General features: G+C 35.6%; 1 protein-coding gene across 5 annotated transcripts in view; it reads right to left on the bottom strand.

The window, feature by feature from the left end:
• CENPC (centromere protein C) overlaps nucleotides 1-26,633 on the bottom strand; it is an 81,141-nt gene that overhangs the window by 27,311 nt on the left and 27,197 nt on the right. For 4 of the 5 annotated variants that reach the window (XR_003968431.1, XM_030313776.1, XM_030313775.1 and 1 more), the window contains exons 9-12: nucleotides 23,506-23,700; nucleotides 17,508-17,799; nucleotides 6,482-6,625; nucleotides 3,779-3,861 (exon numbers count right to left, since the gene is read on the bottom strand). Coding sequence is in view for 4 of the 5 variants with exons in the window: in XM_030313776.1 (XP_030169636.1) it covers nucleotides 3,779-3,861; nucleotides 6,482-6,625; nucleotides 17,508-17,799; nucleotides 23,506-23,700 (714 nt within the window). In the remaining variant the exon portion in view is untranslated. The remainder of the gene's footprint in view (nucleotides 1-3,778; nucleotides 3,862-6,481; nucleotides 6,626-17,507; nucleotides 17,800-23,505; nucleotides 23,701-26,633) is intronic. The other variant, XM_030313773.1, reaches the window with a different exon arrangement.

Here is a 26,633-nt window from a genome sequence, read left to right as displayed (position 1 = left end):
TGACTGGATAAAGAAGAGGTGGTATAGGGGCGCCTGGGTGGCGCAGTCGGTTAAGCGTCCGACTTCAGCCAGGTCACAATCTCGCGGTCCGTGAGTTCGAGCCCCGCGTCAGGCTCTGGGCTGATGGCTCGGAGCCTGGAGCCTGTTTCCGATTCTGTGTCTCCCTCTCTCTCTGCCCCTCCCCCGTTCATGCTCTGTCTCTCTCTGTCCCAAAAATAAATAAACGTTGAAAAAAAAAAAATTTAAAAAAAAAAGAAGAGGTGGTATATATATCAATGGAGTACTACTCAGCAATCAAAAAGAATGAAATCTTGCCATTTGCAACTACATGGATGGAACTGGATGGTATTATTGTAAGCGAAATTAGAGAAAGACAAATATCGTATGACTTCACTCATATGAGTACTTTACGATACAAAACAGATGAACATAAGGAAAGGGAAGCAAAAATAATATAAAAACAGGGAGGGCTACAAAACATAAGAGACTCAAATATGGAGAACAAACAGGGTTACTGGAGGCATTGTGGGAAGGGGGATGGGCTATATGGGTAAGGGGCATTAAGGGCATCTACTCCTGAAATCATTGTTGCAGTATATGCTAACTTGGAGGTAAATTTTAAAAATTAATTAATTAATTAAAAATACAAAAAAGTAAACGTTTAAAAAAAGAAAGAAACCTAATAAGCATGGAGTTTGAGGAAAACAAGGTTTCCTACAAAGAAAACAAGAAATAAGTCTGCCTTTAAATTTCTACTCACACATTAGCTATCGTGAAGACAAAGACCAATAGCCAGCTAGTTTAAAGGAAAATAGATTATGATTCAAGGTTATTTTTACTCTTCAACTGGTTGTAAAAAAAATAAATTCCTGAGTTCTTCTTAGCATATATGAGCATGCCTACCAACTTTATAAAGAAGAAGTCTATCTGTTCTCACAGCAGGTACAAATGTGTTAAACATTTATTAAAAGAAAAATACTGACAGAGAAAGTTAAAAATTCAATCATGTACTGTTTCTAAACCACTTTATTTTAGTTCTGTAGTAAAGGTTAAGTAAAAGTATGAACAAAAATGTAAGAACAAACCAAAAGAAAGCAAGGATCACAATATTAATATTAGACAAAACAGACTACAAGGTAAAAGCATTGTAACAGGATCAAGATGATAAATCTGACCAAAGCAGGTACATTCCATATAAAGGCTTATATGCTCAGCAACAGCAGTGAAATGTATAGAGCAAACACTGCAGGAAACAGATGGAGGAAAAAAAGCATACAACTACAGTGGAAACACTTTACTTCAACTCTAGCAGCCCTCAGCAGATTTCAGAAATCACAAGCAAGTCTATAAAGGATCAAAATAACACCTAACGTAACATGTTCAATTCTAAGATCCTGTTCTTTTCCCCCAAATCTGCTCCTTCCCTAGTAGTCTCCAAATCAAGTAGTGACAACACCATTCTTTCAGGTTCTCAGGCCAAAAGCCTTAAAGATGTCCCTGACATCTCTCTCTTCCCATAGCCCCATCCATCAGGAAATCCTGTTGATTCTATCTACAAAAATATTCAAAATCCTACTACTGCTCTCCACCTTTCACTGCCATCACCCTAGTCTAAGCAACCTATCATTGAGATTATGAATGTCTCACCAACTGGTCTCCCTGCTTCCAAACTTACATGAGCCCCTCAAACTCAGGAGTCCCTCCCTAACACAGCAGACACAGTAATTCTGTTTATAGGTCCGTCATGTCTCTCCTCTGCTCAAAACCTCCCAATGCCTCCATCTCTCTTAGGAGTAGCCAAAAATCCTTAAAATAGCCTTTAACATCCTACGTGATCTTTCATTCTCGTTGTCTCTGTGACATCATCTCCTACTACTCTCCCTCTCTTACTCTGATTTACCCAATCTCCTTGGTATTCACCACCAGACTCATTACCGCATCAGAACATCTTCCCTCTACCTGGGGCATTATTTCCTTATACAGCTGCATTCTCTGCTTTCTCATCTTTTTCATATTTTGCTCAAATGATCATTTCTTCAGTGAGGCCTTTTCTGCTCATCTACCTAAAAATGTAACCACCATATCCCACCCAAAAATCTGTTTTATTTTTCTACTCTCAACATCCAACAAATCATTAAGTTTTGCTTTTTTATTGCTTCTTTCCTGGTACCCCAGAAAGTAAGCTCCAGGTGGACAGTTTTTGTCAGTTTGGTTCTCTACCACATCCCTAGCCCCTAAAAGAATACATAGTAAGTGTCCCATAATATTTACCCATATTAATATTTTCCCACAATATTTACATAATCTGTAAATATTTAAGATTTCTGTAGTCAAAATATATTCAAAAATTTACACATACTTACATTATTAACAAAATATAAAGATATATATTTGTAAATCCATACATGTATACACAAAAAAGTAACATTCTCTTCTTTTTCAAGTACCCATGAGAGAACTATAAAATTCTTTCATGAATTTTATGTGTTCTAAGCATACTATACAGAATGCAAAGAAAACCTTAATAAATTCAAAGAATAAATAATAAAAGCCAAAGTTCCCTAGAACAATGAAATGAAACTAGAAATTATTAACAAAGAACAAAACATTTTAGAATAACAGCCAACATTATGTATTTAATATAGACCAGATATTAAACTAAACAAGAAAGCTATGGGATTGGAAATGATATCACCATTTTACAGATAAGAAGGCTGAGTTATTAACACTGAAATTTTTTTACTCAAGATAGCATAGTAAGTAATATAAAATTCAGCTCAACCTGAGCTGAATTCAACTGTAGGTTCCTGGCTCTGAAGACCAACCTCTTGACTAATATATTCTTTAAAAAAAAACTCCTGGGTCAAAGAAAAATCACTGCAATTTGGGGTGTACTACAGTAAGAACATGACATTTAAAATTAAGCCACTACAATAAGACCATGACAAATAAAATTAAGCCAAAACTAAACTTAGGAAAATTCACTGTTTTTTATTTTTTATAAAATAAAAAGTAGAAAAATAAATACAGAAAGCATTCAACTTAGAGGAGAACAATAATAAAATAAATCTAAACACAGGGAGAAAAAAAACTATTTAAAAGGAAAAAGAAAGAGGATGCCTGGCTGTCTCAGGTGGCAGAGCATCTCTTGAACTAGAGGTTGTAGGTTTAAGTCCCACATTGGGTATAGAGATTACTTAAAAATACAATCTTTTAAAAAAAATTCCACCTTTCTAGCATTTGAAAAGGAAATTAAAAAGAATTAAGTGAATTAGGAAAGGAAAAATAGTATAACAGATTATATTTCAAGCATACATTCTTTAGAAGCATAAGATATTACAAAATTATTAACAGGCATTTTAAAAACTTTTTTATGGAAAGTTTCAAACACATTCAAAAAAAGAAGAAATGGTATAATGAAACTGATACACCCACTATACAGCTTCAGTAATCAATACATGGCTGATCTTGCTTCATTTATACCCTTATCAGCTTAACATTTTTAAATATTAGAACAGATATTTTAAGTATCAATTATTTCATTATGTTCTACCTCAAAGAAAGGACTGTCATTGTGTCATTCTTTCTCTTTTTCTCCCTCCCTCTATCACCTAGGTGTAAGGTCTTACAAATCTCTAAACATGTAGTAAGGCTCTTAAAAAGTAAGTACTCAATACACATTTGCCATTGGTGATAATTTAAATAAAATATGGCACACTGTACTCTGTATGCATAAAGCCATAAATATCAAGAGAGTAGACAATAAATAATAACTTACCTGAACTTTCCTGAAATTCCTTATCATCCACATCAGAATTACTCTTTTCAGATGATAAATAATTCTTGAGCCTGAAAGGTCCACTTTAACATAAAAAAGTAAACCATAAAATTTGTGCCTTTATAATACATATATCTAGTTATCTGCCTTAATGGACATTTTTCTCCTAAAACTGCCAAACGTTCCTTTCTTATAAAATCAACAGTGATTTATAGGTCACCAAGAATATACTTACATGCTACATAAAACAAAGAATCTATAATTTAATCCTGTAACTGTCAGGTTAAATACTGAATTTTATAACCTTTTAAACTAACTCATGTAATAGTTACAAACAGAGGGGAAGGGAGATAAACCATAAGAGACTCTTAAATACAGAGAACAAACTGAGGGTTGATGGGGGGACCCAGGGGAGAGGGGAAAATGGGTGATAGGCATTGAGGAGGGCACTGGTTGGGATGAGCACTGGATGTTGTATGTAAACGATGGAATCATGGGAATCTACCCCCAAAACCAAGAGCACACTGTATACACTGTATGTTAGCCAACCTGATAATAAATATTAAATAAATAAATAAAATTTTCTAGCAGCCACATTAAAATAAATAAATAAATAAGTAAATAAATAAATAAAAATAAACTCATGGATCAATTAATAAATTTTTAGTCAACTCAACACCTCTTGATAAAAATCAAATTTTAAAAAGTAAAATTAGAAATCAATCAGCTTATGGAATGCAAGATGGTGCAGCCACTCTGGAAAACAGTACGGAGGTTCCTCAAAAAACTAAAAATAGAACTACTAGGCATTTACCCACGGGATACAGGTGTGCTGTTTCGAAGGGACACAGGCACCCCCATGTTTATAGCAGCACTATCAACAATAGCCAAAGTATGGAAAGAGCCCAAATGTCCATCGATGGATGAATGGATAAAGAAGATGTGGTGTATATATATACAATGGAGTATTACTCGGCAATCAAAAGAATGAAATCTTGCCATTTGCAACTACGTGGATGGAACTGGAGGGTATCATGCTAAGCGAAATTAGTCAGAGAAAGACAAATATATGACTTCACTCATATGAGGACTTTAAGAGACAAAACAGGGGCGCCTGGGTGGCGCAGTCGGTTAAGCGTCCGACTTCAGCCAGGTCACGATCTCGCGGTCCGTGAGTTCGAGCCCCGCGTCGGGCTCTGGGCTGATGGCTCAGAGCCTGGAGCCTGTTTCCAATTCTGTGTCTCCCTCTCTCTCTGCCCCTCCCCCGTTCATGCTCTGTCTCTCTCTGTCCCAAAAATAAATAAACGTTGAAAAAAAAAAAAAAATTAAAAAAAAAAAAAAAGAGACAAAACAGATGAACATAAGGAAAGGGAAACAAAAATAATATAAAAACAGGGAGGGGGACAAAACAGAAGAGACTCATAAATATGGAGAAAACAAAATGAGGGTTACGGGAGGGGTTGTGGAAGGGGGGGATGGGCTAAACAGGTAAGGGGCACTAAAAAATCTACTCCTGGAATCATTGCTGCACTGTATGCTAACTAATTTGGATATAAATTTAAAAAATAAAACACAAGTTAATAAAAAAAAGACAAAAAAATTTAAAAAATAAATAAAATAAAATAAAATAAAATAAAATATAAAAATGAAAATCACATATACTTTTGGAGTATATATTTAGTGACTAGGAGAATGGAATTTTTAGGGGGAAATTTTTTTTCTTAATTAGGTTCCAAGACAGTGTTCATTAACAAAATCAATTGCAGAACTTCCTCTGTTAATACTGATCTGATTAAATTTTATGTCATTTTCAAATGTGTCTTTTCTCATAAATAAATACTGCTAAATTGTTAAAAAAAAATCAAACAGCTTATTTTTTTAAAAAAAAGCCAAAAACAAGTGGAATTTAAAATATTTAAATTTAAAAATTGCTCAGAAATGATTCAGCTTATCCCTGAGATTCCTTGCCTCTATTATGAACACAGGATAGGCATAGTAGTCATAACCCATCAAATGGTAAAGAAATCTCAGCCATCCCTGAAAAGTCTTGAGAATCTGTTATAATTTACCATTCCTTCATTTTAAAAAAGGGTATATGATTTCAGATATTATAAGAGTAGGTTAATTTGGTTTGTTCATGGAGTGTGCTTGTTTTAAACACAAACCCACAAATTCTTAAATACTTGTTTTTTAAGAGAGAGAGTTTTCCCCTTTTCCTTGAATGTGGTCTGAATTTAATGACTTGTTTCTAACAAACAGAATAAAGTGGAAGTAAAAGTGTGCAACTCCAGAGACTAGGTCATTAAAAGGCACTATGACTTTCATCATGGTCACACTTTCTCTTGGATCACTTGCTTGATTGGAAGCCAGCTGCCATATTGAACAGCCCCATGGAGAGGGTCACATGAGAAGGAAGGCCTATAGTTAACAACCATGGGAGCAAACTACCTTGTAAGATCCTTCAGTTACAATCAAGCCTTCAAAGGACTGCAAACCTGACAGATATTTTGAATGCTACATCTCATAAGAATCCCTAAGAGAGAACTAGTCATCTAAGGCTCTTCTCCCAGACTTCTGGGCCACAGGAACTAGGAAACAATAAATGTTTTGCAAACCACTAATAAAAGTTGGGGTAATCTGTTACACAGCAAAGAGTAACCAATATACTAAGTAAATCCAATTATCCTTAGAAAACATGCATACCTTCTTTCCAAAACTGAAGTCTTAGGCTCTCCAGAATCCAAGTTAGACTCTGCTAGTGTCTTGCATGTAAATCCCTTGACCTGAGACTTCGGATGAACATTTTGTGCAGTCATACTATCTTGATCCTTTGGGCTTCTTGTACCTCTGTGAATATGTAAAGTGAAAAATTGTTTACATTTCTCCATAAAACATTCCTTCCAGAAACATACAATCAGTAGATAATATAATATTGGTTGTAACAAATATCAGATAAACCTATTCAGGTCCTAGGACTTATAACTAGCCTAGGAAGAAAATTTGTTTCTAGGACCAGCAAAGAAAAATTCTGATAAAGGAAATGGTACAGACCAGGCCTAAGATGGAAGTAATGACAGGAGGACACCCAGAGACATTACCTACGGGCAGCATATGATATATTTACACATTTAATCTACCATGGTTTTTTTGAAAATCCACAAACAACTTAAATTGTTTTCTTTGACAGCCCTAGTCAGCCTACTGAGGAACAGTAGTGTGTTCAGAGGGATTCTTTAACAGCTACTAGCTAATTATATGTAAAGAAGATATACTATTCCCAGACTGCATAATTTCTCTTCTCTCACATTTCTCTTGTAAGTCCTATGTTTTGTTTCTCACTCAGTCTACCAGCCTATTCTTACCATATGTGAGAAAATAATTTGCATAAGCATAACTAAAGAGCATGCAAACTTTTGAGATTTGATGGTTTACTTCTGAAGATTCTACTCTCTCTACAAGTCCTATCATAGAGTTAGAAAAAATATTAAGAGAATACTATGAACAATTATATGTCAATAAATTAGATAACCAAGATAGAATAAATTCCTAAAGACATACGATTACCAAAACTAACTCAAGAAGAAATAATCTGACCTATAACAAGAGAATGAATCAGTAATCAAAAACTACCCAGAAATAAAGGCCCAAATGGTTTTACTGCTGAATTCTACCAGTCATTCAAAGAATATGAATTCTTCACAAACTCTTTCAAAAAACAGAAGAGAACTTCTTAAATCACTTTATGAAGTCAGTATTATCTTGATACCAAAACTAGATAGACATCACAAGAAAAGTGCAGACCAAACAACTCAACAACATACTGGCAGAGCAAATCTAGAGACGTATAAATGTAATTATACATACATCATGACCAAATGGGATTTACACCACAGATGCAGTTTGGTCTAACATCTGAAAACCAATTAACGAAAAATATCATATCAATAATAATAAAAATTACAGCATCATCTCAATAGATGCAAAAAAAAAAAAAAAGGATTTAACAAAATCCAACACGTTTTTATGATAAAAATACTCAACAAAGTAGGACTAGAAGGAACTGCCTCAACTTGATAAAGGGTAGCTGAAAAACTTACAGCTAGCAACATAAAGACTGGATGCTTGCCCCCTAAGATTTAGGAACCAGACAAGGAAATCTGCTATTGCCACCTGTATTAGCCAGAGCAATTAGGCAGTATAAAATAAATAAAATACAGGAAAGGAACAGGTCAAACTATTAACAAATGACATGATTTCTGTACTCACAATATCTCACAAAATCCACTAAAAAGCTATCAAAACTAATAAATGACTTCATAAAGGTTGCAGATACAAGTCAAATACAAAAACCAATTGTAGGGGCACCTGGGTGGTTCAGTCGGTTGTACTCCTGACTCTTGGTTTTGGCTCAGGTCACAATCTCACAGTTCGAGAGATCAAGCCCCATGCTCTATGCTCTAGCTCAGAGCGCAGGGCCTACTTGGGATTCTTTCTTTCTCTGCCCCTCCCCTGCTGGTGCACGCTCTCTCACTCTCTCAAAATAAATAAATAAAATTTAAAAAAAAAACAAAAACCAAAGGTATCTCTATACACTTGCAATGAACATCCAAAAAAAAAATTTAAAAAGCAATTCCAGTGCTCGCTTCGGCAGCACATATACTGAAAAGCAATTCCGTTCAGAATAATGAAGCAGAAAAAAGGATGGGGATTAAGGCAAAAGACTACGATTAAGAATGAGAGAATTCAGTGACTCATTAAAAAGGAACAACATCAGAATCATAGGGGTCCCAGAAGAGGAAGAGAGAGAAATAGAGGTAGAAGAGTTACATGAGTAAATCATAGCGGAAAACTTTCCTAACCTGGGGAAAGACACAGACCTCAAAATCCAGGAAGCACAGAGGACTCCCATTAGATTCAACAAAAACTGACCATCAACAAGGCATATCATAGTCAAATTCACAAAATACTCGGGCAAGGAGAGAATCATGAAAGCACCAAGGGAAAAAAAGTCCCTAACCTTGCAGCAGACCTATCCATAGAAACTTGGCAGGCCACAAAGGAGTGGCAGGATATATTCAACGTGCTGAATCGGAAAAATACGCAGCCAAGAATTCTTTATCCAGCAAGGCTGTCATTCAAAACACAAGGAGAGATAAAAGGTTTCCCAGACAACAAAAATTAAAGGAGTTTGTGACCACTAAACCAGCCCTGCAAGAAATTTTAAGGGGGACTCTCTGAGGGGACAAAGCAACAAAGATTAGAAAGGACCAGATAACACCACCAGAAACTCCAACTCTACAAGCATCATAATGGCAATAAATTCGTATCTTTCAGTACTCACTCTAAAGGTCAATGGACTCAATGCTCCAATCCAAAGACATAGGGTAACAGAATAGATAAGAAAACAAGATCCATCTATATGCTGTTTATAAGAGACTCACTTTAGACCTAAAGACACTTTCAGATTGAAAGTAAAGATGGAGAACCATCGATCATGCTAATGGTCAACAAAAGAAAGCCGGAGTAGCCATACTTATATCAGACAATCTAGACTTTAAAATAAAGACTGTATCAAGAGGTGCAGAAGGGCATTCTATCATAATTAAGGGGTCCATCCACCAAGAAGACCTAATAATCATAAAAATTTATGTGCCAAATGTGGAGGCATCCAAATATACAAACCAATTAATCACAAACATAAAGAAACTCAATGATAGTAATACCATAATAGTAGGAGACTTCAACACCCCACTCAGAGCAATGGACAGATCATCCAATCAAAAAATCAACAAGGAAACAATGGCTTTGAATGACACACTGGACCAGATGGACTTAACAGACATATTCAGAACATTTCATCCTAAGGCAGCAGAATATACATTCTTTCCCAGTGCACATGGAATGTTCTCCAGAATAGACCATATACTGGGACACAAATCAGCCCTCAGCAAGTACAAAAAGATCAAGATCATACGGTGCGTATTTTCAGACCACAACGCTATGAAACTCAAAATCAACCACAAGGAAAAATTTGGAAAGGTAACAAATACTTGGAGACTAAAGAACATCCTACTAAAGAATGAATGGACCAACCAAGAAGTTAAAGAGGAAATTAAAAAGTATATGGAAGCCAATGAAAACGATAACACCACACCCCAAAACCTCTGGGACGCAGCACAGGCAGTCATAAGAGGGAAGTACATAGCAATCCAGGCCTTCCTACAGAAGAGAGAAAGATCTTAGATACACACCCTAACCTTAACACCTTAAAGAGCTGGAAAAAGAACAGCAAATAAAACCCAAAACCAGCAGAAGGCAGAAAACAATAAAGATTAGAGCAGAAATTAATGCTATCGAAACCAAAAAAAACAGAATAGATCAATGAAACCAGAAGCTGGTTCTTTGAAAGAATTAACAAAATTGATAAACCACTAGCCAGTTTGATCAAAAAGAAAAAGGAAAGGACCCAAATAAATAAAATCAAGAATGAAAGAGGAGAGTTCACAACTAATACAGCAGAAATAAAAACAATAGTAAGAGTATATTATGAGCAATTATATGCCAATAAAATGGGCAATATGGAAGAAATGGACAAATTCCTAGAAACATATACACTACCAAAACTGAAACAAGAAGTAACAGAAAATTTGAACAGACCTATAACCAGTAAAGAAATCGAATTAGTAATCAAAAACCTTCCCAAAAACAAGAGTCCAGGGCCAGATGGCTTTCCAGGGGAAATCTACCAAACATTTAAGGAAGAGTTAATACCTATTCTCTTGAAGCCGACCTAAAACACAGAAACAGAAGGAAAACTTCCAAACTCTTTCTATGAAGCCAGCATTACCTTGAGTCCAAAACGAGACAGAGACCCCACTAAAAAGGAAAACTATAGACCAATTTCCCTGATGTACATGGATGCAAAAATTCTCAACAAGATATTAGCCAACAGGATCCAGCAATACATTAAAAAGGTTATTCACCACGACCAAGTGAGATTTATACCTGGGATGCAGGGCTCGTTCAATATCCGCAAAACGTGATTCATCACATCAATAAAAGAAAGGACAAGAAACACATGATCCTCTCAATAGATGCAGAGAAGGCATTTGACAAAATACAGCATTCTTTCTTGATAAAAACCCTCAAGAAACTAGGGATAGAAGGATCATACCTCGAGATCATAAAAGCCATATATGAACAACCCAACACTAATATCATCCTCAATGGGGAAAAGCTGAGAGCTTTCCCCCTAAGGTCAGGAACAAGACAGGGATGTCCATTCTTGCCACTGCTATTCAACATAGTATTGGAAGCCTTAGCCTCTGCAATCAGACAACACAAAGAAATAAAAGGCATCCAAATCGGCCAGGAGGTCACACTTTCACTCTTCGCAGATGACATGATACTCTATATGGAAAACCCTAAAGATTCCACCAAAAACGTGCTAGAACTGATCTATGAATTCAGCAAAGTGCAGGATATAAAACCAATGCACAGAGCTTGGTTGCATTCCTACACACCAACAATGAAGCAACAGAAAGAGAAATTGAGGAATCAATCCCTTTTAGAATTGCACCAAAAACCATAAAATACCTAGGACTAAATCTAACCAAAGAGGTGAAAAATCTATACACTGAAAACTATAGAAAGCTGATGAAAGAAACTGAAGACACAAAGAAATGGAAAAAGATTCCGTGCTCCTGGATAGGAAGAACAATTATTGTTAAAATGTCGATACTACCCAAAGCAATCTACACATTCAATGCAATCCCTATCAAAATGACACCAGCATTCTTCACAGAGCTAGAATAAACAATCCTAAAATTTGTATGGAACCAGAGAAGACCCAGAATAGCCAAAGCAATCTTGAAAAAGAAAACCAAAGCAGGAGGCATCACAATCCCAGACTTCAAGCTATACTACAAAGCTGTAATCATCAAGACAGTATGGTACTGGCACAAGAACAGACACTCAGATCAATGGAACAGAATACAGAACCCAGAAATGGACCCACAAACGTATGGCCAATTAATCTTTGACAAAGCAGGAAAGAATATCCACTGGAATAAAGACAGTCTCTTCAGCAAGTGGTGCTGAGAAAACTGGACAGCGACATGCAGAAGAATGAACCTGGACCACTTTCTTACACCATACACAAAAATAAACTCAAAGTGGATGAAAGACCTCAATGTAAGACAAGAACCCATCAAAATCCTTGAGGAGAAAGCAGGCAAAAACCTCTTTGATCTTGGCTGCAGCAACTTCTTACTCAACATGTCTCCAGAGGCAAGGGAAACAAAAGCAAAAATGAACTACTGGGACCTCATCAAGATAAAAAGCTTCTGCACAGTGAAGGAAACAATCAGCAAAACTAAAAGGCAACCGACAGAATGGGAGAAGATATTTGCCAATGACATATCAGATAAAGGGTTAGTATCCAAAATCTACAAAGAACTTCTCAAACTCAACACCCAAAAAACAAAAAAACAAAGAATCCAGTGAAGAAATGGGCAAAAGACATGAATAGACACTTCTCCAAAGAAGACACCCAGATGGCCAACCGACACATGAAAAAATGCTCAACATCACTCATTGTCAGGGAAATACAAATCAAAACCACAATGCAATACCACCCCTCACCTGTCAGAGTGGCTAATATTAACAACTCAGGCAACAACAGATGTTGGCGAGGATGCGGAGAAAGAGGATCTCTTTTGCATTGTTGGTGGCAATGCAAGCTTGTGCAGCCACTCTGGAAAACAGTGTGGAGGTTCCTCAAAAAATTAAAAATAGATCTACCCTACGACCCAGCAATTGCACTACTAGGTATTTATCCAAGGGATACAGGTATCCCTTGTTTTGAAGGGACACATGCACCCCCATGTTTATAGCAGCATTATCAACAATAGTCAAAGTATGAAAAGAGCCTAAATGTCCATCAATGGGTAACTGGATAAAAAAGATGTGGTATATATATACAATAGAGTATTACTTGGCAATAAAAAGAATGAAATCTTGCCATCTGCAACTACGTGGATGGAACTAGAGGGTATCATGCTAAGCGAAATTAGTCAGAGAAAGACTTCATATGACTTCACTCATATGAGGACTTTAAGAGACAAAACAGATGAACATAAGGGAAGGGAAACAAAAATAACATAAAAACAGGGAAGGGGATAAAACATAAGAGAGTCTTACATATGAAGAACAAACAGAGGATTAGTGGAGGGATTGTGGGGAGAGGGATGGGCTAAATGGGTAAGGGGCATTAAGGAATCTACTCCTGAAATCATTGTTGAACTATATGCTAATTTGGATGTAAACTAAAAAAAATTAAAAAAAAATTAAATTAAAAAAAAAAAGGAGAAGGAAAAAAAATAATGTTGCCCAAAGAAATATAGTAATTTGTACTGTTGGTGCTATTGTTGCAAAGTCTTGGGGAAATTTGTTTTGTGTCATTTTCCCATTTATGATAAATTATATTCTTAATTATTTTGAAGGAAACGAGTATAGAGAATTTGAATAATGTCTGTAGTTAAATAAAAGTTGATTTATCCATCAAAAAAAAAAGCAATTCCATTCACAATAGCATTAAAATAATAAAATGCTTAGAAATGAATTTAACAAAAGTGTAAAACTTATGCTCTGAAAACTGTTGAAATAAGTTGAAGACCTCAATGAATGGAAAAGCATCCCATGTTCATGGATCGATAGATTTAGTGTTAAAATGGCAATATCTCCCAAACTGATATACAGATTCAATGCATTCTCTGTCAGATTCTCAAGTGATATCTTTGTAGAAATTGACATGCTGATTCTAAAATGTATATGGAATTGCAAGGAACCCAGAATAGCCAAAACAATCTGAAAAGAAGAATAATGAGGACTTATACCTCTTGATCTCAAATCTTTTCATAGCAATGGTAACAATCAAGACAGTGTAGTACTGGATCAAGAATTAATATATAGATTAAGAGAAAAAAACTGAGAATTCAGAAAGAAACTCACATATTTATGGTCAACTGATTTTCAAAAATGATGCCAAGACCATTCAATGGGGGAATAAGTAGTCGTTTTGACAAACAATTATAGAAAACTGGATAGTCACATGCAAAAGAATAAAGTTGAATCCTTCATAGAATATACAAAAGTTAACTCAAAATGGATCAAAAACCTAAAAGTAAGAAAGACTCTTAGAAGAAAAGATAATGACAAATCTTCATGAACTTGGATTCTTAGATATGACACCAAGTATAAGCAACAAAAGGATAAAATAGACAGATTGGACTTTACGAAAATTAAAAACTTTAGTGCTTCAAAGGACACCATTAAGAAGCAAGAAGAAAACCCACAGAATGGAGAAAATATCTGCAAACCACGTATCTGACAAGGGACTTGTATCCAAAATATAAAGACCTCTTACAACACAATAAAAAAACCCAAAAAATTAGGCTGAATAGTTTTTTCTCTAAAGATATGCAAATGGCCAATAAACAAATGAAGAGATGCTCAACATCATTAGTCATCTGGGAAGTGCAAATGAAAATCACAAAGAGATACTACTTTCATACCAACTTGGATGGCTAGCATCAAAGTCAGTTAATAACAAATATTGACAAGGATGCAGAGAGACTGGAACCCTCATACACTGCTGGCAGGAATGTAAAATGGTACAGATGCTTTGGAAAACAATCTTACAGTTCCTCAAACAATTGTAATATAGTTACCATATGTCAGAGCAACTCCACTCCTGGGTATATATCCAAGAGAAATGAAAACACATGTTCACATAGAAACCTGTACACAAATGTTTATACCAGCATTATTCATAAGAGCCAAAAGGTGGAAACAACCCAAATGTCCATCAGTGAATGAAAAGATAAACAAAACATGGTATAACCATAGAACAAAACATTTTTTGGTCATAAAAAGTAAGGAAGTACTGATATACACTACAACATGAATGAAACTTGAAAATTTCCAAAAGAAGCCAGTACAAAAAACTCATACTATATGATTTCATTCAGATGAAAATCCAAACTGTAGAGAAATCTATACAGATAAAAAGTAGATTAGTGGTTGCTTAGGGTAGTGGCAGAGTGGACTAGGGAAATGATAACTAATGAGTACTGGCTTTGTGAAGTGCTGAAAATACTCTAAAATTGACTATGTTGATGGTTTGCACCTATCTGTTAATATACTAAAAAAACATTGAATTGTACACATTTCATGAGTGAACTGTATGGTGTGGGGAGTACCATACATTCTCATTGTACATAAAAGATAAGGTTTGTTATAAGAATACTAGCTGAAATTTAAAAACTCAATGTAAACAAATTTTTTATCTTAACCTATTTCTCTCAACCTATAGGTAAGGCTCAACTGCTTTGTTTAGTAAAACTTTGATTTATTTTTATTATTAATACATTCAAGTAAAAACAACTGGACTACTAGTAATAAGATCTAGTTATCTAATGACATGCTATTTAATCTATGTAGACCTTCCTCATATGTAAAAATGGAGCTAACGAGTGTCCTACCCACCTCCCAGGAATCTTATGCAAATAAATGATACAAGAAACAAGATGATATAAATATGGAAATCTGATAAAAGAGAGGCCATTACAAATCAGTGGGGGAAATGTACCATTCAACACCTACACAGAGAAAAAAAGAATTTAAATTTCCTATTCCACATCAAACACAAAAATAAAATACAGATGGTTTAAAGAAGTAAATATAAAAAAACAAGTTAGTTTTTAGGAAAAAAATATAGAAAAACAGATCCTTATAACCTCGGAGTCTACAAAAAAAGCAAATGTTCACAACACTGAAAGGCTAATAAATTCTACTACAGCTGACCCCTTGAATAACACAGGTTTAAAGTGCACAGGTCCACATATAAGCAATTATTTTTTCAATAAATACAATCCTGTAAATGTTTTTTCTCTTTCTTAACAACAATTTCTTTTCTCTAATTTATTCTATTGTAAGAATTACATATAGCATGTAATATATGTAAAAAACAAAATATGTGTTAATCAACTGTTTATGCCACTAGTAAGGTTTCCAGTCAACAATAAGTTATTAGTAGTTAAGCTTTGGAGAAGTCAAAAGTTACAAGCAAATTTCTGGCTGTACAGGGGTCACTGCCCCTAAATCCCATGATGCTCTAGGGTTAACCATACATTAAAATTATGTCTTCTGTATGAAAGACACGAATACATGTGACCTATTAAGGATTAAAAGCCAAAATAGAGTTCCTAAAAATCAACTCTAAAAAAATATAAAATTGGCCAAGCAATTTACAAAGAGACAATCTATTTAAACATGAGCAAGGGGGGCCTGGGTGGTTCAGATGGTTAAGCATCCAACTCTTGGTTTCAGCTCAGTTCATGATCTCACAGTTTCGTGAGTTCGAGCTCCGTGCAGGACTCTGTGTTGGCAGCCATGAAGCCTGCTTGGGATTCTCTCTCTTTCTCTCTCTTGCTGCCCCTCCCCCACTTGTACTATCTCTCTCAAAATAAATAAATTAAATTTTTTTCTAAGAAAAAATAAAAATGAGCAAGAAACAAATGAAAAGATACTTAACTATTTAATTTCACTAATAATTAGGAAAATGCAATGAAATCCAGAGATATACCCCATTATGAACAGCTTCAAGAGAATAGGTGTTAACTCTTCCTTAAATGTATGGTAGAATTCCCCTGTACAGCCATCTGGCCCTGGACTCTTGTTTTTTGGGAGATTTTTGATTACTAATTCGATTTCCTTACTGGTTACATACACTGCTATTTTTTAGGAACTCTAATGATTTATTTCTGTACACCCCTAGCACCCTGCAGTTTCTCACATGTAATATGCATTATTTGTTGAGTAAATGAAAGAATAAATGCTATGTTAAGAAGTAAAAATATGCAAGAACAATACCTAACTCACTAGGTTGTCAGGGACTGATGAAAATTCATTGAAAAGCTCCTAGCAAATAGTTGACACATAATAAGCACTCAAAAGTACCTTAACTATTATCAACTTAGGGGGAGAAGTATTAAGATATATTCCTAATTATTGAAATCACATTAACTTCACTCAGAAGGAAGCAGATCAAACTATACGTTAATAATGACTAAGATTAAAAGATAAAAATTAAAAGATAAAAAAATAAATTAAAAAAATAACCAAAATGGTAAAATTTATGTTTTTACCACTGTATTTTTTTAAAAAGGAATCAACTTTTTTAATTAAATTTTTTTTTTAATTTTTTTATTTAAGAGAGTTTATGGAGGAGGAGCTGAAGGAGAAAAAAAGAATCTTAAGCAGGTTCCACACCCAGTGCTGAGCCAGGTTCGGAGCTCCATCCCACAACCCTGGGATCATGACCCAAGCCGAAATGAAGAGTCAGTCAGTCCCTCAACCGACTGAGCCACCCGGGTGCTCGAAAAAAGAAGCAACTCTTCAATGACAATAATACTTACTCTTATTGTATATTAGTCACATCCTATGTACTATATATATTATTCCCCATTTTAAAATGAGGAAAAAAATTCAAGAGTTCTATGTTGCCCTAGGGCATCACCAGCTAATGGCTGAGCATGAATTTACAACCATGTCTGTCAGACTGCAGAGCCCTTTACGCTAATACTGTTTCTCCACAAATGATTAAATGACACAAACTATTAAACGCTAAACAGCAAAAATAACTATATTGTATACATAATAGACATACCCAGAATGATCATGATTTTTCTTCTTAACCAGGTCTTCCTCATCACTTTTCAATGACTCATTCTGGGAAGAACCAGAAATTTTATCATGGTCAATAATTCTTGTAGAATCTTTAGCAGTTAAAAACTTCTGTGTTCTTGAGCTGCCTGAAGTAGTTCTCTTCTGCCCTTTAAATGGAATAGTTTTGTCCCCAATATTCTTAGATGACTGGTTTGGTTTTTCAACAGGTGTTTGTCTACTGTTGTGACACACTGACAATTCATTTCTTCTTGAAGAATTGCTATAAACAAGACCTGAAGGATTCAATGATAACCTAAAGTTAGCATAATGTTTATCCAAATTATCTGGCTCACTGAAATACCAACATTATATATATTTTCATGTAAACACATACACACACACACACACATACACCAATCTCGTAGGCTATATTTATTTTCAAATTAAATTAATAAACTATGCAGCTTTTCAATTTTTAGACATATGTACCAAATTTATCACAAGCTTCCAAAACCACCCTGTCTCTGCCCACTACTCTTGTGGCCATCCTTAAGATCCTGGTATTTCCCACGGTTCCAGCTTCAGCTTCTCACTCTTATGTACCTACTTTGAGGGGCCCTTGTACTCTTAACTGTAATTACTATGTAGATGCTGGTATCATAATATTCACCTATCACTCTCCTTTAAATCTGCCCCTCTGGTTTTAGTTCCTTTCTTAACAAAAAGCACAACTATTTGCTCAAATACCTACATCAGAAATCTCAGTCAGCCAAAACTCCTGTCTCTATCTGCAATCAGTCCCCTTATCCTGTCATTTCTACATTCTTAATACCACTCAAATCCACTTCTCTCAAGCTCTCCTGCCTGTCATTAGCAGGGACTGGCATCTTATCTGGATTATTAAAGGAGCCTCTTAATTAGTTTCCCTTTCTCTAGCCTTGCCGTTCTTCAATCCATTCTTCACACTGTTTCAAGAATCATCTTAGGAAAACACAAGCTGGGTCATTACAACCTTGCTAAAGTCTTTTAGTGATAATCTGTAACTTAAGGATTACGTCCAAATATTTTCAATAATTTATTTCTACATGTAGAGTACTTATTTCGTTAATCAAAATTCTATCCTCCAAATAAACAAACTGACAAAAAAAAAAAAAAAGCAGCCAGCAATACTGAACTATTTGCATTTCTCCAAAGCACTGGTTCTTAAAGGGTTGGTCCCAGACCAGCAGGATCAGCATCACTTAAGAGTCTGTTTGAAATGCAAATTCTCAGGCCTCACTTCAGACCCACTAAATCAGAAACTCAGAGTAGGGCCCAATACTCTGTATTTTAACAAGCCTTCCATATAACTCTGCTAAAATAATCTTTAAAAGGTCACACTCTCAGCTCCAGATCTCTGCACATGCTACTCTGCTCGAAGCATTCCATCCATCCTCCTCACCCCACCCAGTTACTTAACTAATTCCTAATTCATTCTTCAGGAAGCTGTCCCAAATTCCCATGCTTAAATTAGGTAGCTCTCTCTCTCAACCCTCTGATAACATTTATCATCCATCTATTTATTTACTTATCTTTCTCTTCCAGCAGACTGGCAATTCCTTGAGACCAAGTTTGCTCTTTTACCTATCTCTACATTTCCAATGCCTAACATCAGGGTCAGGACAGTGGTGAAGCAATTTTTTCCCCCAGTCCTACTGAGATATAATTGACATTAACATTGTATAAGTTCAGGGTGCACAATGTAATAGTTTTATATATGTATATACTGCAAAATAAATACCAACAAGTAGATCTTAAAAGTTATCATTAAGTTTTTTTTTCTCATCATAAAATTAAAAAACTGAAGAAGGTTCTCACTCTCAGAGTCATGCAAGTACTGAATGTGAACACACACAATCTAGAGTCCAAACGCCTCCTCGAATTTCTCATTGTATATTACTCACTTGACTCACTCTAGTACTGGTTCTACCTTACACCATTCCTGCCTCACAGTGGGCATTCAATAAATTTGTCTCAACATACACGAAAAAGCAGTTTGGCCACACATCCACTATCAGCAGCTTGGTTGCTTGATAGGGAAATAAGGAATGGATCAAGAGTCAGGAAACCTGGGTTTTATTTTTTTCCAGTTCTAGCACACAGGTCTATGACCTTAGGTGCAAGTCATATTGCTTTATTGACCTTCAGACTTTCTTTTCCTACCAGATGAAGGACTGTTTGAACTATGAGATCTACAAGTATTCCTCTTTTTTGTGGCTCCCTACTCAATCAGAAATTCAACACCTGTTTCAAAGCTGCTACACAAGTCTGTTTTGATAAGTTTCAGAGTTCTAAAACACTTATACAAGCTTTGTAAGATTTTCATTTTCTCATGTATTTACACACTCATCTGCCATAGTACAGTTTCAGGCACTTGGGGCAGAAAAGTGAGTTCCTCAAAGTAGTATCAGGAGGAGATAACATTTTATATACTAACTACATGTCACTAAATCCTTATAATGAGGTAGATGTGTTTGTAATCATGTTACAGAGTAAGAAACTGAAAAAAATAACTTAGCCAAAGTAGAGAAATAATCATTTAAACTGAGATCTAAATCCAAAATCCAAGGAAGGCTGCAACAGAATATTTCTTTCTGCTATAATCAAGGATCCCAATGACTCAAAAATTCATAGCAACAAGGCCCCAGATGGAGTGCCACATTTGTCTAGTCTCTCACTTGTTGATCTCAATACCAGAGTCAACAGTATCCATTAAATGTTACCTTATCATCTACCATCTTTTCATGATCACCTCCCTTAAAAAAAATCAAAAATGTTTCCAAAACAATAAATGTTTCACCCTGTACAGAAAAGAGATAGCACTGCAGACCTAAGAATGTTATCCTTAGAAAGACCTGCTTGCAAAGTTAGCTCTTGCCTAGCCTAGCATGTGGGAACTTCAATTTTGGGAGGGTTCCCATCATTTCCTAACTGACAAATGTAGTTTAGTGTGCCTAAACTGCTTGTGCAAAAAATACAGTTTATGTCAAATACTTGCTTTCCTTCAGGGAGTTGAATTTTAGTACTTGCTAGGCAGAGTGCCTAGGTGACTACCTCCAGTAAAAGTCTTGAGCATTAATCCCTAATGAGCTTCCCTAGTAGACAACATTTTATACATCTGTCGCAAATATTCATTGCTGGAGGAACTATGTGCCTCTGGTAAGAATCCATTGGGAGAGGGCTGCTTCAGACTTTGCCCATGTACTTTTTTTCTGATTTTCCTTTGTATCCTTCTGATGTTAAGGAAACTTCAAACTTCTACTATCACTTCTCTCACTTCACTTTCACCTGATATTGTTGCTTACTATTTTCATGGAGGAAAAACAACAGAAAAGCAGATCTTTATCTTTCCACCCTCAATTCTACCAAACTACTTCCATCTGTATACTAGATCACAGTCCTGTCCTTGCCTACTCAAGGACTGTGATCTAGATTTATTCTCTACCTTTCTATGAGGTCATTTTATTTTTTTTAATTTTTTTACTTTTTGTATTCAGGAGTCATTTTAAAGTTTTCATTTATATTCCAGTTAGTTAACATTTCAGGTATACAACACTTCCATACTGTTCATCAGGACAGGTGCACTCCTTAATTCCCATCATCTATTTCACCCATCCCCCCACTGACCTCCCTTCTGGTAACCATCAGTTTGTTTTCTATAATTAAGAGTCTGTTTCTTGGTTTGCACCCCCCTCTTTCCCTTTGTTCATTTCTTTTGTTTCTTAAATTCCACATATAAGTGAAATCATATGGTATTTATCTTTCTCTGACTGACTTATTTTGCTTAGCATAATACTCTCTAGCTCCATCCATGTCGTTGCAAATGGCAGAATTTCATTTTTTTATGGCTCAGTAATATTGCTTGTGTGTGTATCTTCTTTAACCATTCATCAGTTGATGGACACTTGAGCCGTTTCCATAATTTGGCTATTGTAGATAATGTTGCTATAAACACTGGGGTGCATGTACCCTTTGAGTTAGTATTTCTATATTCTTTGGGTGAATACCTAGTAGTGCAATTGCTATATTATATCTATTTTTAACTTTTTGAGAAACCTGCATGCTATTTTCCACAGTGGCCGCACTGGTTTACATTCCCATCAACAGTGCAAGAGGGTTCTCCTTTTCTACATTCTATGGGGTTATTTTAAATAAGCAGATAAACATGTGTAATATCTTATAATTAAAAAAACAAAAAAACAAAAAACCTTCCCTTAGCCCTATATCTGCTATGCTCCTTTATCTTACTGTCTCTCCTTCTTCCCTTCCAACTCTCTCTTGAAACCACTCCAATCAGGCTTTTGATCCAATCATTCCACAGAAACCATTTTTATCAAAGTGACCAACAGCCTCCATGTGGCCCAAAATTATACTGTCAATTCTTAAACCTCAACTACTTCAGACCATTAGCAGTATTCTAGAAAGTTCATCACTCAATCCTTAATTAAAATGCTTTCATCACTTTGCTTCCATAACCCTAAGTTCTCTTCATTTTCCTTTAATCTTACTAACTGCGCATGTTTAGTTTCTTTTGATGGATCTTCCCACTCCTTCCCAACTCCTAACACTGGTGTCTCCCAACTTAATCCTTGGCTTATTTTTCTTTGCCAGGTTCAGTCTATCATTAGGAGATTTCAAGCAGTCCTAAAGTTTTAAATTCATCTATATATTGATAAGTCCCCAATTATTTATGTCCTCCCAGATCCTTCCCCCTAACTTTAAACTCATTAACCAGGCTATCTCTACGATGTGTCTATCACAACCTCAAATCTTGATATCCTTCGCAAATCTGCTTCTCTCATACTTTTCCTCATCTCACTAAACAGTAGAGTTCCATTATTCTATTTGTTCAGGCAAAAAAAAACACAAAAAACAAAAAACTGAGTCATGCTAGACTCCTGGTTTTCTCTCTTACTCTACTCCATTAATAATGAATCCAACCACTTTTCATCTCTTCTGTCCAACAATATCTTAACTAGTGTTCGTGTTTCCACTTTTGCCAAGCCCTAGCTTCCTCTCTACAGAAGTAAGGATAATTCTTTTACAAGATGACTCAATCAGGGGACCTGGGTGGCTCAGTCAGTTAAGCATCCGACTCTTGATTTCAGCTCAGGTCATGATCTCACAGTTCGTGAGTCTGAGCAGCAAGGTGCATGGTCAGTGCAGAGCCTGCTTCGGAATCTCTCTCTCCCTCTCTCTCTCTGCCCCTCCCCTGCTCGTTCTCTCACTCTCTCAAAAAAATAAATGAACTTAAAAATTAAAAAAAAAAAAAAAAAAAAAAAAAAAAAAGGATGACTCAATCAAGTCACTTAAATTTTAATTTATTGCTTAAAATCTTCCAGGAGTTTCCCAATACACTTTTTCTAAACTCTCTATCACAGCCTGCCTCTCTGACTTCACCTCTCCTGGCTTACTCTTTTTTAGCCATACTGGCCTTCTTGAATTCTTCAAAGATGTCAAGTAAGCTCCATCAGAACCTTTATAAATACTGTTCCCTTGGTCTGAAATGTTCCACACCAAGTTATTTGTATGGCTCCCCTCTTCATATTTGTGATATGTGCTCTGAAAGATCAAAATGGACTCTTACTGCTTCTGTTCTATCTTTTCATCCACCCCTACTTCTGTCAACTACTTCCCATTTCTATCCTTTATCTGCTTAATTTTTCTTTATTACTTATCACTGCATGAATTATACATCTATATTGCTGGTCTTCCTCCACTAGAATGTAAGTCCCATGAGACAGGGGTTTGTTTTCTAGATATATCCCTATATCTAGAATACAGTATAGAATAGAGTCCAAATGAAGATTTGCATACTTAACTGATTTAATATTTCTATTAACAATCCAATTTAACTTTGTTCTCATAAGATTTTTCTGTGGAAAATGGTTGTATAAAACAAAGTCTCTCATAGAATGACTTTTTGGAGCTCTCAATGAACATAATTTAAATAAAATACTTACTCTGCTCTGACTTTACCACCCACCAATTAGATGGACGCCTCGAAATTCTTCGACTTCTTGTAATAGTTGAAGTCACCTCATCAGGTACAAGTTTGTTCTTCTTGGACCCACTGGAAAATTGCTTCTTTTTATATTCTTTAGCTTTTTTCTGATTCTCTGCATAAGGAACACTGGTGCTATTTTTCTTGCTTCCTAAATTAAACCATTAAAACAATTTACAATCTATTGAACCAAAGAGTTTTCAGAAAATCACAATAGGTAAAAAAACAAACAAACAAACAAACAAACTCAATTATAGGAATATCTTAAATTTATCCAGTGAGCTTCTTTTCACCTTTTTTTTTTTTTAAGTCAAATGTTCTCAATAAGATCTGTCAGTTAAATGAAACTTTTCACACTGCTTGATGACTAACATATACTTGAAATATGAATTCAGGATGAAGCCAATGTTACAGTAGGCAATGAAACTGGCAAAAGTGCTACCCAGCATTAGCTACTCTAGATACAATCTAAGTTTTTGATACTCTAGATACAATCTAAGTTTTTGACACACCAAGTATGGTTCACAGATCAGTTGTATCAGCATCACCTGGGAGAGACTGTTTAGAAATACAGAACCTTGGGTCCCACCTCGCACCTATTAAATCAGCTTATGAATCAGTATGCTAACAAAATCCTCAGGGAATTCAAATGCATATGTAAGTTTGAAAAGCACTATTCTACGTGTTTTAGTCATTCTCCCAGTTAAACTGGATTGAGTGGAGAGAAGAGAAAACGAGCCAAATTATGTCAAGATTCCTTACAGTGTTATCACCCTCCAATTCCAGTTTGAGAATAAGTTACAGGATTTGGCAATGTTCTGAATTTGAGATAAAGAGAATGATTTATGCTTATAAAAGGAGTAAAAGAAAAATAGTAGCCTTAATAATGTGAACCAGGCACAAAAAAGTTGATGAAAAGGAAAGAATATACCTTACCAATACTGTGTTTAATATTAGAATCAACCAATACTTGCCAAGTAATGAGAATGGGAGATACTGGAAGAGTCACCACAGACAGTAAAAACTCGACAATAAAGGAGGTATTTTAGGGAGTGGATATAGAAAATAATAAAAGGGTCAGTTTTACAAAACACTAAAGCAAAAATAGAGAACTTTCAACATGGTTGCCACTAGGGGCACTGCGTGGCTCAGTCAGTACTCTTGATTTCAGCCCAGGTCAAGTTCCAGGCTGGGGGAGGAACCTGCTTAAGATTCCCCGCCCCCCCCCCCCCCCCCAGATTTGCGTTCCTAAGCTTTCAAAACAAAACAAAAACAAAAACAAACATAGTTACCACTAATAAGTGGTTTAAGGAATTATCTGTAAAATGGCAAGAATCCTCAGCAGTGAGCATCACTTTCAGGCCTACTATGTGTCCACCCTCATTTTTCATTCTCCAACTCCTTTTCTTCTATGTTTCCCTTTTTCACTTTCCCTTATATTTATCAAAAGTATTCTCAGGAACTGTTCTAATAAATGAGAGGTGCTCATGATTTCAGAGATAACTGCCCATGTTCATGAACCGACTTAAAAAAAAAAATCAGTGTGAACAATGGAAAAAGGGAAAAGAATCTGAGGAGGAAAATGCTATCACCGAAGACTTATTCAGACAGTGATACAGAAAAAGAATATCATACAAAGTCAAAAACAAACCGATTATTTCAGAAACTAATTTCAGTTCAGGGAAGATTAGAAACTGAATGACAAACAATTTAGAAAACTAATAAACAAGAATACATAAAGAAGATATAATTGATATGTGAACAGACAGTAAAGTGAAGATAGTTGACTTAGAACTGAGGAAATATATGTCCTAAGTAGGGCAATGGCCAGAAAAAGAGGTGACTCACAAGCGATAAATATCTACTACTGTAGAAAATTTTGCATATTTACACATAAAGAAGTATCGTTCTGAAGGTGGGACACGTTTTAATAAACAGCAAAATTATTCATCCAAAATAGAGTAATATTTCTGTCATTGATTAAAAATGTATGCCAATGACCCATAGAGATAACTGCTAAGGCTAAGATCTGAGGGATATTTTAGGAATAGGACAGATACAGTTCCTGTTCTCATGGAGCTTTCAGTCTAAACGCCAGAAGGAAAGATGGAAATTCAGCAACTAATTACATGTGTGATAAAATACAAAGGACGCTAATGGAGCATACACAGGAACATACCAGGGTGGCAAATAATAACTGGTATTTTAACTGAACACAAAACTTGGAAAGCTTGGAAAAATTAGGAAAATTTTTCTAAAGGGCCCACAGTTGAGACAGCAGTTTGTTCACAGAACTGAAAGAAATTCATTATAAAGCAACCCAGGAGATGAATCTGGAGAGTATTAAGAAGCCAGAGGGTTTGTGCATAAACTGCTACAATAATCTAAGAAATAAATGACTCTAACTTGGCTAAAAAGAATAGCAAGAGGCATGGAGAGAAGTAACAGATATGAAAGCTACTTAGGGAGAAGTCAAAAGACTTAATTAACTTTATACAGGTTGCTAAGTAAAGGAAAGACAAGTTAAAGATGATTCGAGTTTCCTTCCTGAGCTATTAGATTTATTATGGTCCCATTTATGAAGACAGGAAAACAAAAGAAGGAGAAGTTTGGAAGAATTTAGTTTCCAACACATTCAGTTTAAGAAGCCTGAGAGACATCAAAACTGGAAAAGTCCACTGCCTCAAAATAAATCATCAGTTTAGGCATTACAAATCTGTCAAGTGCCTTTTTATTGTTGTTTTTTTTTAATGCTTATTTCTTTTTGACAGAGAGAGACAGAGTTCGAGGAGCAGGGAAGGGGCAGAGAGAGATGGAGACAGAATCCAAAGCAGGCTCCAGACTCTAAGCTGTCAGCAGAGAGCCTGATGAGGAGCTTGAACTCACGAGCCACGAGATCATGACCTGAGCCGAAGTCTGACGCTTAACCAACTTAGCCACCCAGGTGCCCCTGTCAAGTGCCTTTTGAATTAAAAAAAAAAAAAAAAAAAATCTTCAGAGTAAAAATACCTTTGGATTTAAATTATCTTCATATTATTAGTCTTTGAAAACTGACATGGTTGGCAGAATAATGGCCTCCCAAAG

This window comes from Lynx canadensis, chromosome B1 (genome assembly GCF_007474595.2).
Source record: "Lynx canadensis isolate LIC74 chromosome B1, mLynCan4.pri.v2, whole genome shotgun sequence".
NCBI classification, from domain to species: domain Eukaryota; kingdom Metazoa; phylum Chordata; class Mammalia; order Carnivora; family Felidae; genus Lynx; species Lynx canadensis.
This window is presented reverse-complemented; position numbering and strand designations above follow the sequence as displayed.